At 34.8% G+C, this 16,610-nt stretch overlaps 1 protein-coding gene across 5 annotated transcripts in view; it reads right to left on the bottom strand.

Annotated features, from left to right (window-relative positions):
- ATG2B (autophagy related 2B) overlaps positions 1-16,610 on the bottom strand; it is a 141,728-nt gene that overhangs the window by 41,852 nt on the left and 83,266 nt on the right. For all 5 annotated transcript variants that reach the window (XM_072630300.1, XM_072630302.1, XM_072630301.1 and 2 more), the window contains 10 exons: positions 16,309-16,466; positions 14,703-14,875; positions 13,845-13,995; positions 12,202-12,398; positions 10,043-10,123; positions 8,107-8,213; positions 7,854-7,946; positions 4,710-4,780; positions 4,256-4,332; positions 3,827-3,997 (listed from right to left, as the gene is read on the bottom strand). In XM_072630300.1, coding sequence (XP_072486401.1) covers positions 3,827-3,997; positions 4,256-4,332; positions 4,710-4,780; positions 7,854-7,946; positions 8,107-8,213; positions 10,043-10,123; positions 12,202-12,398; positions 13,845-13,995; positions 14,703-14,875; positions 16,309-16,466 — 1,279 coding nt within the window. The remainder of the gene's footprint in view (positions 1-3,826; positions 3,998-4,255; positions 4,333-4,709; positions 4,781-7,853; positions 7,947-8,106; positions 8,214-10,042; positions 10,124-12,201; positions 12,399-13,844; positions 13,996-14,702; positions 14,876-16,308; positions 16,467-16,610) is intronic.

Raw genomic sequence — 16,610 nt, 5'->3', positions numbered from 1 at the left:
TCGAGGAAAATACTTGTTGTATGAAGAAATGTTTTATAAAATCTTCTGTATAATTTTTGGAAGGTCTACCAAATCTATATTTGTAAACTAACTTGTTATATAAAGTTCTTATAGGGGTTGGAAGAAAAGGGGCAAGATAAGGGAGGCCAGGAGTTTTATGGCTCCAGGAAGCCCTGTGATAAACTTTAAGACAGCCTCCTGGTCCCATCCCCCTGTCCTTTTGAAGTCCAGTCATTACAGAAGGATTTCTTAAGATCTAATCTGAACTCAGAGCTGCTCAGAGAAAAGATGCAACTCTTTCCTATTGTGGAAGGAAAGCAGGGGTGCCAGCCCCACTCTGTCCCCCTAAGACTTGAAAAGCCTAAAATCATCACCCAAGCAGAGTGACACCTTGCTTAGTTGAAGCTGTAATCTCTCATGGAAGGTGTAAACTGTTTGTATACGGCGTTGCTAAACAAGGAATTTGTTTTGGTGATAAATAATCTCTAGTGATTTGTTTTTAGGACAAATTTAAGATCTAAAATGTTAAGTCCTGGTAAAATTTTTTACTAGTGAAACCTGCCATCTATTATTGTATATGCCAATGGCACCATTACTAATTTTGTTCTACTACTCAGAGAAGAATGTGCCTGTTACAGGCAGAAGTTTGCCTCAGGGGACAATCCTGTCCTCAGCCTGGGATAGAATCCTTCTGGCTCAGTTTTCCCACAGTGTTCCTATGAAAAGGAATATTTTCCCACTTGACTATTTCTGAGTCTGACTATAAAGTAGAGATGATATCTGATTAGGTCCTTGCTTTTCATCCTCATGGCATGTTTCTATGATCAAAGCAGAGAGTTTAAGATGTAAGCACAATGCAAGGAGTGGAATCTTACTGTTTTCAATTAACTGGGTAAATGGGTACTCTGGTATGGTCTTGTGAAAAATAAAATCCCTGAAACAGAACATTCTTTCTGAATGTTATGCAAATAATTAGATAAGAAAGGAAATCCAAGTATAAATGCAATGTTGAATCATTGTTCCTTAGGACAAGACTGGGATTTAAAATTAACTGCAATTGTATGGAATTGTTGAAGTTAGGGGTGCTTGGGACCCCAAAATAGCGACACACTTAGTGGGTCCTGATCAAATGAATTCAAACCAAGTCTTCTTTCAACTAACGTAGGTCAAAGTTTGTTATCTGGGGACTGAGGAAGGAGTTCAAGGGTGATCCCAGGTGATTTGGGGGTTCCAGGGATGGTCTTGAGGGGAGTGGCCAGTAACCTGGAGATTGGGGTTGATAGAATAAAGGGTGGGAAACAGAACAGAGATTTGGGTATAATGATAGGGAAAAGTTTATGGGCCTCTAGAGAGCCAGATCAAGGAGCTTTCAAGGTAAGGTTTTCCAGGGCCCTTTTAAGACAAATGAGACTAAAACTCTTTTGGAGTAATGGACAAAGGTCCTGACCTGGAATAAGGTTTTTACCTGTTACAAAGACCAATTGGGTAAATACAATTGATTGAATTAATTACTAAGACTAAATCAGAGACATCTTCATTCTGGGCAAAAGAATGTCAGTCTAAGTTTCTTAGAGGAAGGTAGAACAGCTATTCAGCCTGAGCTAAGGTAGAATTCTCCTGACACAATTTCCTCACTGACACCTGACACAGTTTAAGCCTGGCTGGATGCCAGTTGACAATCTACTCCTGCTGGGAATTGACATGAAGTTAGGGAGATGTTATTTCCCTGACATGTACCTACTCTTAGTGGCAATTTCCTATAATTAAAAGCTTTGTAAGTATAATGCCAGATCTACTAAATAATAGATTGTTGGTAGGGAAACATCTGAGGTCAACTCCAAAAATTAAGCTATTAGGCTTAGGATTTTAGACCAACAATAGTAAGTCAGGGTCCTTTAATTCTTAGTAATAGTATGGGGACAAACAGGTCAAGGGTTAGTGAAATTAGCATACATAATTAATAGTATTTTTGTCTCAGTTGGTTAATGTTAAACGAAAAATGGTCTGTGGTCTATATTGCAAATGTTTTAAAAGAAGCATCACATTATCAGAAGATGGACTTGTTTTATGAGGTGATATGTACTGTGTTAAAAATGATTATTTATTGTATTGTTAAGTCCTGGAGCCTGTTACTGACTCCTTGGTGAAATCTCATCCTCCTCATGGGGGGAAATGAACAGTAAATTAATGTAAAATGTAAAAACTAGGTTCTAATGTGTATTTCTTAAACATGACAATTGGCCAAAGTTCCAATTTTGGTTTTGTAAGAGTGATAAGGGTATAAAGCTTAGGAATGGTAACCTAAAACTGTATTACAGTTAGTTGTGTAGAAGAGAGGACATCTGGATTTCTACAGGAAGATAAAAGGAAGAAGATGCTGAGATGCTGTGCGGAAGACAGCTTGAACAAACATCCAGACTAGAAAACTGAATCAGATGATGTTCCTCCCCAGACTGCTGTATAAGATGGAACCTCTAAATGGACAATTCATTGATCTACCTTTTTTTTTTTCAATCTCTGTATCTGTACTTATGAAAGGGGACTGGCCCCTTGTAATCTGTCAGTGTGTCAGTCAACTTTGCTCCCTTCCCATATTGATACAAAGGGGAGACAAATGAAGGGAAGAACTCATAGGGGAAAGAAAGTGAGGAGGCACTGACTGGATTTAAGTGTGGAAACAAATTTTAATAAAGAGAAAAAGCAGAGAATTTGTGGCAAACAGGGAAATTCTGTTTTCCACAGTTCTGGGTGATAAGATTTATGACCTGTGACCTAGGATGGTCAGGTCAGAGGTCAGAAACTAATGTGTAGGCTAGATGAGCTGTTTGAGAGAAAGTCTATCAAAGAGGAGAACATAAAGTCACATGGCCAGGGAATGGAGTCGCAGGAGATCGAAAGTTAGGAAAACAGTGTAAGAAGCTCCATTTTGCTGAATGTACTGTAGTCATCCTATAACCTTACTGGGGAGGCTACCCGTCCATTCAAGGGGAATGGATGTAAAGATTAATAAAAGCTTTCCTGATTTCACAACAGGTATTGTTCTTTGATTAAGGTGAGTATATTTCTCACAGTTGAGGGCTTGTTAGATGGGTTCATTTCTCACACCCGCTGACCTAGCCGTTAGAATCATGCTTATTACACGAGAACATCAATTCCAAGGCAGCCTCTCAAAAAGATAAAAATTTAATTAAAACTGGAGAAATGGTCACAAAACAAAATGGAAAATGAAAAAGGAGTTATAGTGGGCAGCAACACAATCATAAATAAGTAAGGTAACCTTATAGTTAAAAGAACAAAGAATTACAAATAGAAAGGAGTATAGAACGTTGGAACTAACTATAAAATTCAAAGGCAGTAAGTAATTTACTCTTTACTATTAAAGAGCTAACTACACATAATACAAAACCCACGAAAAATTGTTTTTAAAAAAGTCTGAAAGATTACTAGGAAATCTTGTAAAAAATATGAAGAAAGTCTAAATTAAGTAAACTATGATTCAGAAGTCAAGTAATGGAAACAAAAAGGGATTCTGCATTTATCTAACACTATACATTTCGAAGCACTTTCACATACCTCATGATTAAGTGAGGAGGTCTTTGCAGTCACCACTAAGAACATGAAGAAATGCACTTAAAAACTGTGAATACTAAAAGTTAATAGTGAAGAAACACATCCTCAAATGGAGCATGTCTAACAATTAGGATTATGTACACATCACAAATACAAGGAACTTCTCCAAGTTCCTTCACACCTATAATTCAACATCAGATGATCTGCTCCACGTCATTGAATAGAACGAACTAGATGACACTTTTCCATTCTGTACCTTTGTTTTCCTTTGGACAGCTACAGGTTTAACTTCCATTTTAGTGGGTGCATGTAAATCACCATAACTTGCAATATACTGTATAAGATTCATGAGGGCAGCACAAGAATCAGAGCATGTTCTGATGTGAATAATGTCACTAGAACAGTGCAGCTCAAAGCGAGGCTGGGTCTGAACAAGAAAGAAAAGGATGACGTGAGTTTATGAATAGTAAGATGCAGGAGAAAACATATTCTGGCATATAGTTATATGTATTCAATGTAATAAACTGCCATAGAACAATACTGAAAAACTACATATTCATTTCTAATTTAGATATTACCCTGAAACATTCATTTATTCTTGCCCAAATGAGGCAAAACAATTCTCAAAGTAAATATTGGTTTAAATAAAACTTTTTTATTTATTTTATCTATTTTAGTAACTTACTTGCTCCCCATCAGAATCAGACTTCATTGCTGTGATAGTTAATTCCAAAAGGCCCATGTCCATTACACGAACATAATCTGAAATTTTTAAAAAAAGTTAACAACTATATTACAAAATGGTGCTTTGATAAAAAATAAAAATGTTTCTTTTTAATACTATCAACCTTTATGTCAATCTCATTTAAGGATAACCTATAAGGATTTAGGTGTTGTAAAGGAATTACAGTTTCTGACCAAGAGGTACTCACAACACATCTTACTTTAATGGTAAATACTTTATTCTTGATTTACATATGTTTGGAGTATAAATAGCAACCCTTTCTCAATGAAGACTTAAGTAGACCAAACCTCCAAAGCATTTCTTTAAGCATCTGTTGTCCATAACAATTGCCATAAGACAATTGAACATCTACACTTAAAGGTACTCACTGTAGATTTTTAGATTAATGTCTTACCTCTATTCAAGTTTACAGCCACAGTATTACATTTATCAGACAAATGTAAAGCAGCCTCATCCAAGATAATTCTGGAGGAAGAATAAATTACCAAAAACAAATTTATGATGGACAACAAAGGGATATAATAATATGTTACTACTACCATTTGTATAGTGTTTTAAGGTTTGCAAAGTGCTTTACATGTCAAATCTCATTGCTTTTCATAAGAACCCTGAGAAGTTATCATCCCCATTTTACAGATGAGGAAATAAGATATAGGAAGTGAAGTGATTTGCCCAGAATCACAAAGTTAGTACTTGTCCAAGTCAGGATTTGAATTCAGGATTTCCCAACTTCAAGTTCAGCACTCTTTCCATGCACTGGGCCATCTAGCTGCTTATATAAGAAGTTCAAACTTGAATCAATTCTTCTCTGATATAGCCAATACTATAAGCACATGCAACTTCCTATCACAAACAATTAACCTTTCTTTAAACATCATTACTGCAAAAGTTATGAAAATCTGACATCCCTTTTGCCTCAAAACTAATCCTCCTTTTGATAGTTATTTCAGTCATCAGTACCACCCTTTTCTCATATGTGATACAATGAGTTTGTCTGACTCTTCCCTCTCTCTTACCTCTCACATCCAAGTCCAGCTGATTCTATCTCTGCACTATCTTTCATATTTATCATCTTGTCTATTTCTACTCCTACCCACTTTTAATTCCTTTCAATGCCATCTACTTGAATTTGAGATCACTGAGAGTAAAGGTGGAAAAAAGTATAGGGGGATTAGGACACAAGCCTTGAGCAACATCCATAGATAAGGATTGTGATGTAGATAATGAAACAGCAAAGGAGTATAAGAAAGAATGGTTACATAGGTAGGAGGAGAATCTAGAGACAGTAATGTCATGAAAGCCCAGAGAAGGGAGGACTTCTGTCCAAGGGAGGGGAATGACCAATAGTGCCTAACGTAGCAAACAGGCTGAGAAAGAGGAGAACTGGAAAAAAAAAACACAATCAAATTTGACATTTAATAGAACCTTATTACTTTAGACAGAGCAGTTTCAATCAATGTGGCCATCCCATAGAAGTTATGCTCTCTGCAATAAAGTCCAAATGCGTGGCAGTTTAGTTTAAGAAAGTACCTCAGTGTCTGGTATCTTATCCTGTCAGGTGATCTTTAGGATCTTCTAAGACACTTTAAATGGAAGCGATTCAGCTTCCTGGCATGGTGCTGGTAAACCATCCAGGTTTCACAGGCATACAATAGTGAGGTCAGCACAAGGCTCTGTAGACCTTCAGTCTGATAGGCAGTCTAATACCTCTTCTTTCCCATACTTTCTTTCCGAACTTCCCAAACACTGAACTAGCTCCGGCAATGCATGTATCAACCTAATTATCAATGTGTACACCCCTAGAAAGTATACTGTCAAGGTAAATGAACTTCAAAAGTTCTCCACTGACTGTAATCAATGGGGTGGGGTGGTGCTGGCTATTCGGGCACCTATGTTTTCTTGGTGTTAACCATTAGGTCAAAATTAGCACAAATAGAGAAATAATCCATACTTTGTTGCATCTCAGCTTCAGAGGCTACAATGAGTGCACAATCATCTGTGAACAAAAAATATTATGCACCAACACTCCCTTACACTTTGAGAGAGAGATTTTAAGACATTAAAATAAAAGGCATGCTGTTAAGGCATTAGAGAAGGAATCAGTAGATAAAGATTTTTAAAAAAAGAGAGGATGGGTATGATTTGAGATTGCAATCTGTTAGAGAAAATGGAAGATATGCGATCAAGGACACACGTAAAGGGGTTGATCTTTTTAAGAAAAGACACTTTAATATCACATCTTTCTCTGGTTTAGCACCATGCCTCAGCTTCCTCCTTCTCCCACTGGAAAGTTCTACCTGAAACCTCCACTTTGGGGAAGGGCCCATATCAGCCATCCTTCATTCTCTGGATTTCACCACCATACCTCCATCAAAATAACTCCATATCTCTAGGCACCTCACTTTTCAGTTCCCTTTTTTATAAGTTATTTTTCCCCTTTACAATGTAAGCTCCTTCAGGATAGATACTGCCTTTCTTTTTCTTTGTATCTTTAACTCTTGGCATAAAGTTATGTGCTTAATAAATGCTTGCTGACCTGATTTACTGTCATAGATTAGGGGAAAGAAGGAGAGAGGGGAATAATGTCAAAGGGTTCTGAAACAAAGAGAAGGGAAGACTGAATAGCATCATTCCATTACTCCACAAGATTTCAGCGGTTTCCTACTGCTTACAAAGTTCAAAATGCTTAGTCTGGAATCCAAGACACTCCACAATCTGGTACCTCCCTACTTATTAACTCCCTAAACCTTAAATATATAACCAGGATTATCCTGGCTCCATGTCTTTTCTTATACTGTTCTTTACACTTAGAATACCCTTCCTTCCCACCATGCTAGCTGAATTATGACTCATCCTTTAGAATTCAATTCAAATGCCACCTTCTACATGAAGACTTTCCTAAATCCCTAGGATTTTAGATAGGACTTTACAATTTTCTAATACATTTTTATGTAATATCACATAATAATTGTCTATGTTTGTGATATCCCTCTACTAAATTAGAAGTTCTAGGGTAGAGATCATGTCTGAACTAAATCTTTTGTTTCTACCAATACCTAAGGCATTCTAAAACACAGCAAGTTCTGAATAAATGTTTGTTAAATGAACGTTCTGGTAAGTTAAAATAATATATTAAGAACTTTTGGTACTTTTGGATGCTGGAATATAAAGTGGTTGTGTTAATGTTCCAAAAGCTGGGAATTTTCTCAAACATTTTCACCACATTCTTTAAAGAACAAACACATTTCAGCGATTAAATCTTTCCCTAAAATATGCTTTATTTAAGGCAAACTGATGACAAGTTAAGAACTAAAGAATGGTTCTACTCATTAAAAGAAGTCCCAGAAAAGAAACTCCCTCTTCCAATGCAGGTTGGAACCTGTAACTCAACTTATATTTTTAGGGAGTCAGTTATCTTTCTAAGTAATACTCATTACTATCCTAAAATAGATTTTATTAGTATAAAAATTAATAAAAATGCTTGAGGTAATTTTTTAAAATAAACATTAAAGAACATAAGGGGAAGTTCCACAAGTACCTGAGAGTAGATGATGATTTATCCAAAGAAACACTACTGGAAATACTAAATGTTTCCACAGTAAGAAGAGATCTTATTGGCAAATAAAGAGGCCTATAATCAAAAAGAAACAAGTTATCAAAGAGATGGCAAAGTTCTCTTGGTAAGACTTTTTGAACAGAATTTAACTGAGAGATTAAACCAACTGCCTTAACATAACTTTGGAAATAACGTAATAAAATCGTTTACATCTTATATATTTATATTTACTTACCTATAATCAAGTGCACAACTCCAGAGATGAACATGAAAGGTTGTAAAGGAAGCTGGAGGATTATATCCCAAAACAGGTTCATCAGAAATATTCATGAAGTATAAAATCTATAATCACAAAGACACAAAAACATGCTGAATTTAGAAGGAAAAAAAGGCTCTTTTGATACACTATCCTGACTGAGGAATCCATGTACAAAGTCCTAGGTTTGCTATATAAGCTGTATGACCCTAAACAAGTCACTTTACTTCTACTCACACAGAATCCTCATCTGTAAAATGAAGAGATTGAAGAGATAATTCTAGACTGCTCCAGCTCTAATATTACTTTATTAATAAAATGTACTACAATATACTTCAGAGAATTATACAAGGATAACAGCACTAAAGAGAAATATCAACAAGTTTAGAATTTCCAAATCTATGCATCATTACAAAGTCATATACATTTGAACTTAAAAGATGTTCTTTATATGCTATGATAACACACACCTGGGAAAATATCTACTGTGAAATAAACTTCAAATAAATTTTATATATATATATATATATATATATATAGTTTACTGTAACGTTCTATAGTAGATTCAGAACTATTTCAAATGATCTCATAGTAGTTAAGGATTTACTCAAAACTGGTTGTTAAACTTCTTAAAGCTGAGGTTAATTTCAGAATAGATATTTTTTCAAATCTGTACATCAGAACTGAAGAATACTCCTTATAATTTCAAGACTATTTTAATTATTAATGAAATTAGAAACTCCTGTCCTTCTGCACCCTAATGATTTTCTCTTCACCAGTCACCTCTAGGCATTTACCTATATAATCAAATTGTTGATTATCCTTCTGCCCCAAATTCATCTACAAATCATGTTGAAAACCAGTTCCTCTTAATCACAATATTTAGAAATTGTTAGTTTTCATTCAAGAAAACAAGTAGAAAAACTAACTTTTCACTCACTGACAGTTCTCTAGACCTACCTCTAGCATGAGATACTGATTTCTATTTATATGGGAGTTTTTTGTAAATATATTCATCTCAAAAAATAATTAATTCTTTTGACAATAAGAAAATTTTATTCTTCTAAAGTCTGATATTGACTGTCTTAATTTCTTTTGTTGTTGTTCGGTTGTTTCAGTCACATACGACTTTTTGTGACCCCATTTCAGGTTTTCTTGGCAAAGATACTGGAGTGACTTGCCATTTCCTTCCATCTCATTTTACAGATGAGGAAACTAAGGCAAACAGGGTTAAGAAACCAGGGTCACACAGCTACTAAGAGTCTAAAGTCATATTTGAACTCAAGTCTTCTTGACTGTAGTCTGACAGCTATCTTGTCCTAATTTCTAAATATAGTTATACCTTCTACATCACAATTTCCCCATTGTGGTTTCCATATATTGTGGGTCGGCACAAGAAATCAAATGAGAATTTTCTGGGAGTTTTGCAGAAGCCAAAGACACAATATACACAAGCCAGCAGATGACACAGAAAAAGTTCAGAAACACTGTATACTATATAATATGTACATCCTTTCTGTTTTAATAAAATAATAATTCAGACTTCTTTTCTGGTAAAGGGAGAGCCAAAAAAATTTACATGGATTTTCCAGACTGCCAAGATGCCAAACCCCTAACCCTACACACAATGTAGAAGGGATAACTGTATAAGTAAATTAAAGCTAATATCACAAATTCCTACCAAAAAATTCAGTTTATAATTTGTATTTTATTAACCTGGAAGAATTGACTAGATGGCAACAAACAATATAAAACTTTATAAATCTGTTAAATACAATGATAATATGGAAATACTCCATGGGCATAAAAAAGAATGATACTAGAGTTATTACAATAAAAGGACGAAGAGTCTGTTTTTAAATGTTGTGAAAACAAATGAATGTAAATGACAAAGAATAACTTATAGTAACTTAACCTGTTCATGCCAGCTAAGTCCTGAAGGAAGTACTTTGTGCTGAAGAGTAGCTCCTTTGAGTCCAACCGCTATGAGAAATTCCTATGTAGGAAAAAAATTTAAAAGGAATGAAAATCATGAACTTTATCAGCATTCTATAGTTAATTCAAATATTTTTCTGTGAGTATAAAATCGGCTCCCATTATACTCAAATGAATCTGTGACCTTGATGGGGTCCTTGGGCCCCAGCCCTAAGATCATGTCTCTAGAAACCGCCTAATTTCCTAGCAGATTGCTGCCCTGTGAGAAAATTTTCTCTTGTTTCAGAACACATTCTCTTATCAGAGGTCCTGAACCAAGGATTTTTAACCCTGGCTGGCCCAAGGACTCTTCCTTGCACCAGATCCCCAAGGTCCATGCCTCTGACCACTCCCTCAATGTCTGGTATTAACAAAGTTATCTCTGCAGAGCCCCTGCATTTTCCCATCCATAGCTCCCAAAGATACCTGGACCCCTAGACTACCTAATTGGCATTCCTTTTCCTTTCCTTTTCCCTTGCTTCTTTCCCATATAAGCCCCACAACCATCCTCATTAGCTTGCAGGTTCCCTAAGGACCCTTGTCTGCTTTTGCTAAAGCACTACAATAAACTTTTTGCCACTTGACTAAGAGAAGACTTGAGTGTGTCAATTCATTCCAGGTGACACCGCCTTGACATTATCAGTGTCCCAACATCCCCAAACCTCTTCAACCCCACTGATTCAGTTCCTTCCAAAAATGTAGATTGTAACCCATCCACACGTATTTGTCCTGTATGACTATTCTTTTCCATATCCTCCCAGAAGTACCTCACAGTTGATCCACCTAACCTACTAGAAGCCTTCCTTGATTTCTCTTGATATCCTAAGGTTACCAATGGAGTACTTTTGCCATTCACCTATCATCTGTCCTTGATTACATCTTCTCTCTATCATGTAATTTCTTGATGGCATATTTTACTCCTGTTTTCCTTTGGATGTCCTCAAAGGTTTTATGTTGCAGCCTGCTCACACCTACCATGCTCCTCTCCCATTGCCTTCCGCGCAGCTAAACAGCACAATGGATAAAGCACAGGACCAAGAGTCAGGAAAACCTGACGTCAAATTCAACCTCAGACATCTACTAGGTGTATGCCCCTAGACAAGTCACTAAACGTCTTCCTGATTCAGTTTTCTCATCTGTAATATGAGGATAACACTTAACACCAACTGCACGGGACACTATGAGGGTCAAATAAGTACAATTGTAAAGCATTTAGCCCAGTGTCTGGAACATAGTAAGCATTAAATAAATGTTAGCTTGTTCTTCAGCTATATACATATGGGTAGACAAGCTCCACAGGTTTTTCATCCACATGCATGTTTTAATCTGGGACCTTCGCCATCCACACTGCTGTGCCTCTACAGATAGGCCAAACTCTTCTGAACAATTATAATTCTCTTTAAGGAGATCCAAAAATGTTCCAAGGCTTTAGACAATCACTTCAATGTTATCTATGGACAGAAGCAGATGGCAGTCCACACCATCCACAGAATCCCTCAAGTTGGACTATAAGATGAATTTCTTCCTTCAAAGTGGTGAACATTTTTGGCAAGCCTAAATCTCCCTGTTTTTTATTTTAACTGATATTAATGATCACTGAACAGGTTATTTCTGTTATCACTAAAGAATCTAGAATAATTATAACATATACATGGAAGACATCTTGTAATAAAGCCTATAATGTGGCAATTTGTTCTCTTGAATCAAATGAATAAACAATAAGGACATGGTCTCAGAGGTTCTAAATTTTAATTATGAAATAGCAAAAAAGCAGTACCCACTGATATTCACTTGAGAAAATTTGCTTGTTCTTTACATTTCAGATGTCTTAGATTCATGTATAGATGACTCTCACAGAAATTTCTTACATATGGAAAGTAGACATATAGATTAGAGGTAATCAATATTTTCCTTTGCCTTTTTTAAAGCATTAATAAAGTCCAAGATTCTTCCCATGTCTTTGGTACTTCCTCTTCTTTCACAGAACTTGTATATCCTTCAACACTCTAACAACTGCATGAGGCTTCCATTACATAAATGTCAATTTAAGACTAATAATCACAAATTCAGTTACATTAAATCTGTCCATGGAATACAAACCTTTGTATTTGTCTCTGATTTATCAGACTGGATTTTAACAGCAACAGACAACATACTTAAAGAGTCTCCTCCAACACCATCTGAAGTTCTACTAAGACCATCTTCTTCTGATGAATAAATTATAGGTTCCAACCAATGTGGGCGAGTTGTAGTGGGAAGTCGTACTTCAACAGGAAGAATCACTCCATCTACCATGCCTATGTCCATATTAGAAGTGAAAATATTTAGTAATACTTTCACAATTTTCACAAGAATAATCAAATAATCAAATACTTCAGATTTGTTCACAGACTTGGGTAATGCAAAATAAAATTTCCTTTGCTTCTACTCAATACAATATAATTATGAATGAAGGGAGATGATGCATCGAAGTGTTATTAAATATTCAGGCTGTGTATCTCTTAGAGATAACCTGTGGTAAGACAAATAGACAACCAAAATGTAACATTTGGAAATTCAACAAATTTTAGTGATAGAATCTGAGAGACAAAGTTCAAACTTAAAAAAAAAAATCTGCAACTAGGGCTTTAATAGTAAAAGAAAACATTCCTTGAGAACTATAATCCTCTAGCAAACATTTGTTAAGTGACTAACAGATACAAAGTACTATGATAAGGTGGTACAAAACTACCTGTAAGGAAGTTATAGAGGAAAAAGATAATGGTGGTTTGGCTAAGATACAAAGTATTTGAAAAGTAATAAAAGTAAAATAAGCTGTGAAGAGAGGCAGGAACCATCTGAAGTTCCAGGCTAAAGAATTTATATTCTGTACTATAAGAAGCAAGGTTTTACTCAAGGTTTTTTCTCAAGGGACTATCATGGTCAGACTTGTACATTAGGAAAACTCTTTTAGCAACTGTGTACAGGATGAATTGAAAAGAAGGCTGAAGGCAGGAGATCAATTAGAAGGCTGACAGAACAGTTCAGACAAGTAATACAGTTCTTGACTAAATTCTGAAATTGAGTCAAAAGAAAGAGAAAAAGAAAAAGATGTTGTGGAAATAGACTCCTCAGGATCTGGTGAAAATAGTCTGGATTATAAGAGATGAATTCAAGTTGACTTTGATACCAAATGAATAGGAGAATGGTAGTGCCATAAGAGTAAATAACAAAATAAGTTCAGTTTTGGAAATTACTGTTGGACTACTTACTATTTGTATGACGCCAGGCAAGGACATCATTTTGGATCTTAGCTTCTTCATAGTTAAAATGAGGCTTCTTAAACTTTTTCCACTGACAACCCCTTTACAATTTTGGCAGCATTTGTTGGTGTTGTGTGGCCTACATGTGCTTTGGCTTAAGTAAAGTTGCTCAATGCAACACCAGCAAGTGTAAACAGAAATGCCTCAGATTCATTATGCATTTGATTTTTAATTAATTTTTGGTTGTTACAAGTTCAGAAACTTTTTATTGCTGACAAATTTTTCGAGACCCCATGTGGCATCATGTATCACCCACAGTTTAAGAAGTGCTGATCTAGATGACCACTAGAGTAGCTTCTGTGAAATGTTGATTTTGAGGTGTCAGTATCAGAGACCATTTTATGCTGTCCTAAAATGATTCCCTAAAAAAACTTGTAATTGAAAAAGAAATATTTAAAAACTCAAAAACAAATACCAATACATGTTTTATATTCTTCCTACCTTGGTGATATAAACTGAAGCTGTTGGAATGAAGACAGATGTAGTGTTTATCTTCAAAACCTTCATATTTTGTCACAAAGAATAATGAAGCACTATTGAACTCTAACCAGAATTCACCATGCTTACTTTCTAATATCTCTCTGTTATCTTGCTAATCGGGGGAACAACAACAAAAAAAAAAAAACACAAAAGTTAGGAATTAGCTAAAGAAAAGCATTTTTATGACAGAAGAATATCTACTTGGAATATTAGGAAAATCTGAAATATCATATGCAAGTGATCATTTCTTAAGTTAAATGTACTCTATGGCATTAAAAATTCAGTTCTATTTGTATTATTTGCTAAATACTACCTTAGTGATCATTCTTGAAAATAGGGTAACAGCTTCCTGTTATTATTATCCAAATACATGAAATCAAAAATATTTAACATAACATAACATAGCTGGCCTTTAGGTTACAACAACAAAGTTAGATAATGGTATATCAATCTTGTTAGTCTTCAAAATATGTCAGCTCTTAAATTTTTTTCCCTTTGATGTTGTTTTTTAACATTTAAATCTATTTCTCTGATAATTTTCAAGTGTTCTGCATTTTTTTTTGAGTCTCTTAATTTATATTCCAGGGTTTTTTAAGTACATGTTTATTTGAATTGCATTCGAACTCTTTTGTAACTATTGCAGAATGCCTGCCTTCTTGAATCATAATACGACAAAATAATGCTGATTTTATCAAATACATTATTCACAGGTACCTTGCATAGAGTAGGATCCAAATGAGAATTTGTGGAACAGAATTACCTTTGGCAGATTAAGAGTAGAACTTATTTGGCAAGTCCTTTCATTTTATCAATTCTTACCTTAATATCCGTGAAAACTGCTACTAATCCATGATTGATATTCAAAAGAACCGAAAGAAAGCTCTGAGAATTCTTGTTCTGAGATTCAAGGTTTTTTTTCCTACGAGAACGATAGTTCGGATCAACTGTGGAAAAATACTGCAAAGTTTCCTCCTCAGATCCACTCTCATCATCTATAAGAAATTAACCAAAAAATTCTGATAATTTAAATAATTTATTTTATAACTATTAAAACAAGAATATCCTCCACTAATATCCTTTTTTAAATCCTCATTAAGAAATAAATGTCGTTCTAGGTTCATGAATGGTATGGCAGCAGAGGACAAACTCTGCCAGGTCTCATAAATATGAAAACTTGTGTGTATGGACCTGTGTGTCTGAGGACCAGCAAGCCTGTATGCATGGGCCTATGGGAATGAGGGCCACTAAGTCAGCCACAGAATGACGAATACGTTAGACACAGTAACTCTTGATAGGTTGTAATTTGTATTAGTGGGGAGAACACCAACCCCAATGAAATTACAGATGCCAGAAAAATTCCATACAAATATACTCTTTATGCTTTTCTCAATAAACATTTATTTAAAACATCTAATAATATTAGTAATAATAACCAGCATTTATACGACACTTTAAGACTTGCAAAGCACTATAAATATGTTTGCCTACTACATGCTGGCAGTATGCTATACTAAGCTTTTCAATACTGAACTTCAAAAATATGTTGTCCGTTATTAGTATATTACCACTTTAGAAATATAGATTATCTAAAGGAAAATAAACGGAAACACTTTGATAGCTCAATCACAAATAATTATTAAAAAAAATAACCATGAAAAGCAATGAGACAGTTGTGCTTAGGTTAGATTTAGATTCTATACTGAGAGATCAAAACCAGAACATTGTACATGGTAACAGCAACATTACTCAATGACCAACTTTGACACAATTAACTTTTTTCAGCAATACAATAATCTAAAATAATTCCAAAAGATTCACTGTGAAAAATATTATCCACATCCAGAGAAAGAATTATGGAGTCTGAATGCAGAGCAAAGCAGACTATTTTCTCTTTTTTTGTTGTTTTTTCTTTCTCATGCTTTTTCCTTTTGTTTTAATTATTCTTTCACAATATGACTAATGTGAATATGTTTAATATGATTGTACATGTATAACCTATATGAGATTGCTTACAGTCTTGGAGAAGGAAAAGATAAGGGAGGGAGGGAGAAAAAAAATTTGGAACTCAAAACCTTATAAAAGCAAATGCTGAAAAATAAGTAAACAAAAGTATGTAAGTATATAAAATATTTTTAAAAAAATTTTTTAAAAGACAGACCTAAGTTCGTACCCTGCCGCTGATACATCAAAGAAATATATTCACTGGTAGTCACTTAGCCTCTCAGTACCTTCAAGTAACTCTCTAATATTATATAAATTGGAAAGGTGTCAATGTATATTAGGATAGAGGAAAAAATAGAAAACAGTAGGCAAAGCAGGAAGACTTTAAATTTTACAATTAAAAATGTAAGTTACTCATGACTTCCCCAAGTTGTGATACTGTATTATACATATTCAATTTAAGAATTATTTTAAGGTATATTACCATAATGAACTGTAGATTTAAACTGACTAAAACTATCTTTGTTGAAGGTATTAATCAGTTGGCTGGCTACTGAGAGCCCAATACCATATGAAATATTTTCCAGTGTTTCCACAGGTGAAGGAGCTGTTGGTTCCCAGAGTAGCAAGTCATTACTGATCCTATAAAAATAAATGTCATATAACAAATTTAAATACTGCATCATACTTCAACCTGAAAACATCAGTTATGCAACATTTTCTTATAAAGTTTTACACGACAGTAAAAAAAAGCATGAGAAAGCAGAAGTGAGAATCACAAAAAGG

The sequence above is a fragment of the Notamacropus eugenii genome, chromosome 1, assembly GCF_028372415.1.
Source record: "Notamacropus eugenii isolate mMacEug1 chromosome 1, mMacEug1.pri_v2, whole genome shotgun sequence".
Lineage (NCBI taxonomy): Eukaryota > Metazoa > Chordata > Mammalia > Diprotodontia > Macropodidae > Notamacropus > Notamacropus eugenii.
Note: the sequence above shows the minus strand (reverse complement) of the source record. Positions and strands in the feature narration are given on the sequence as shown.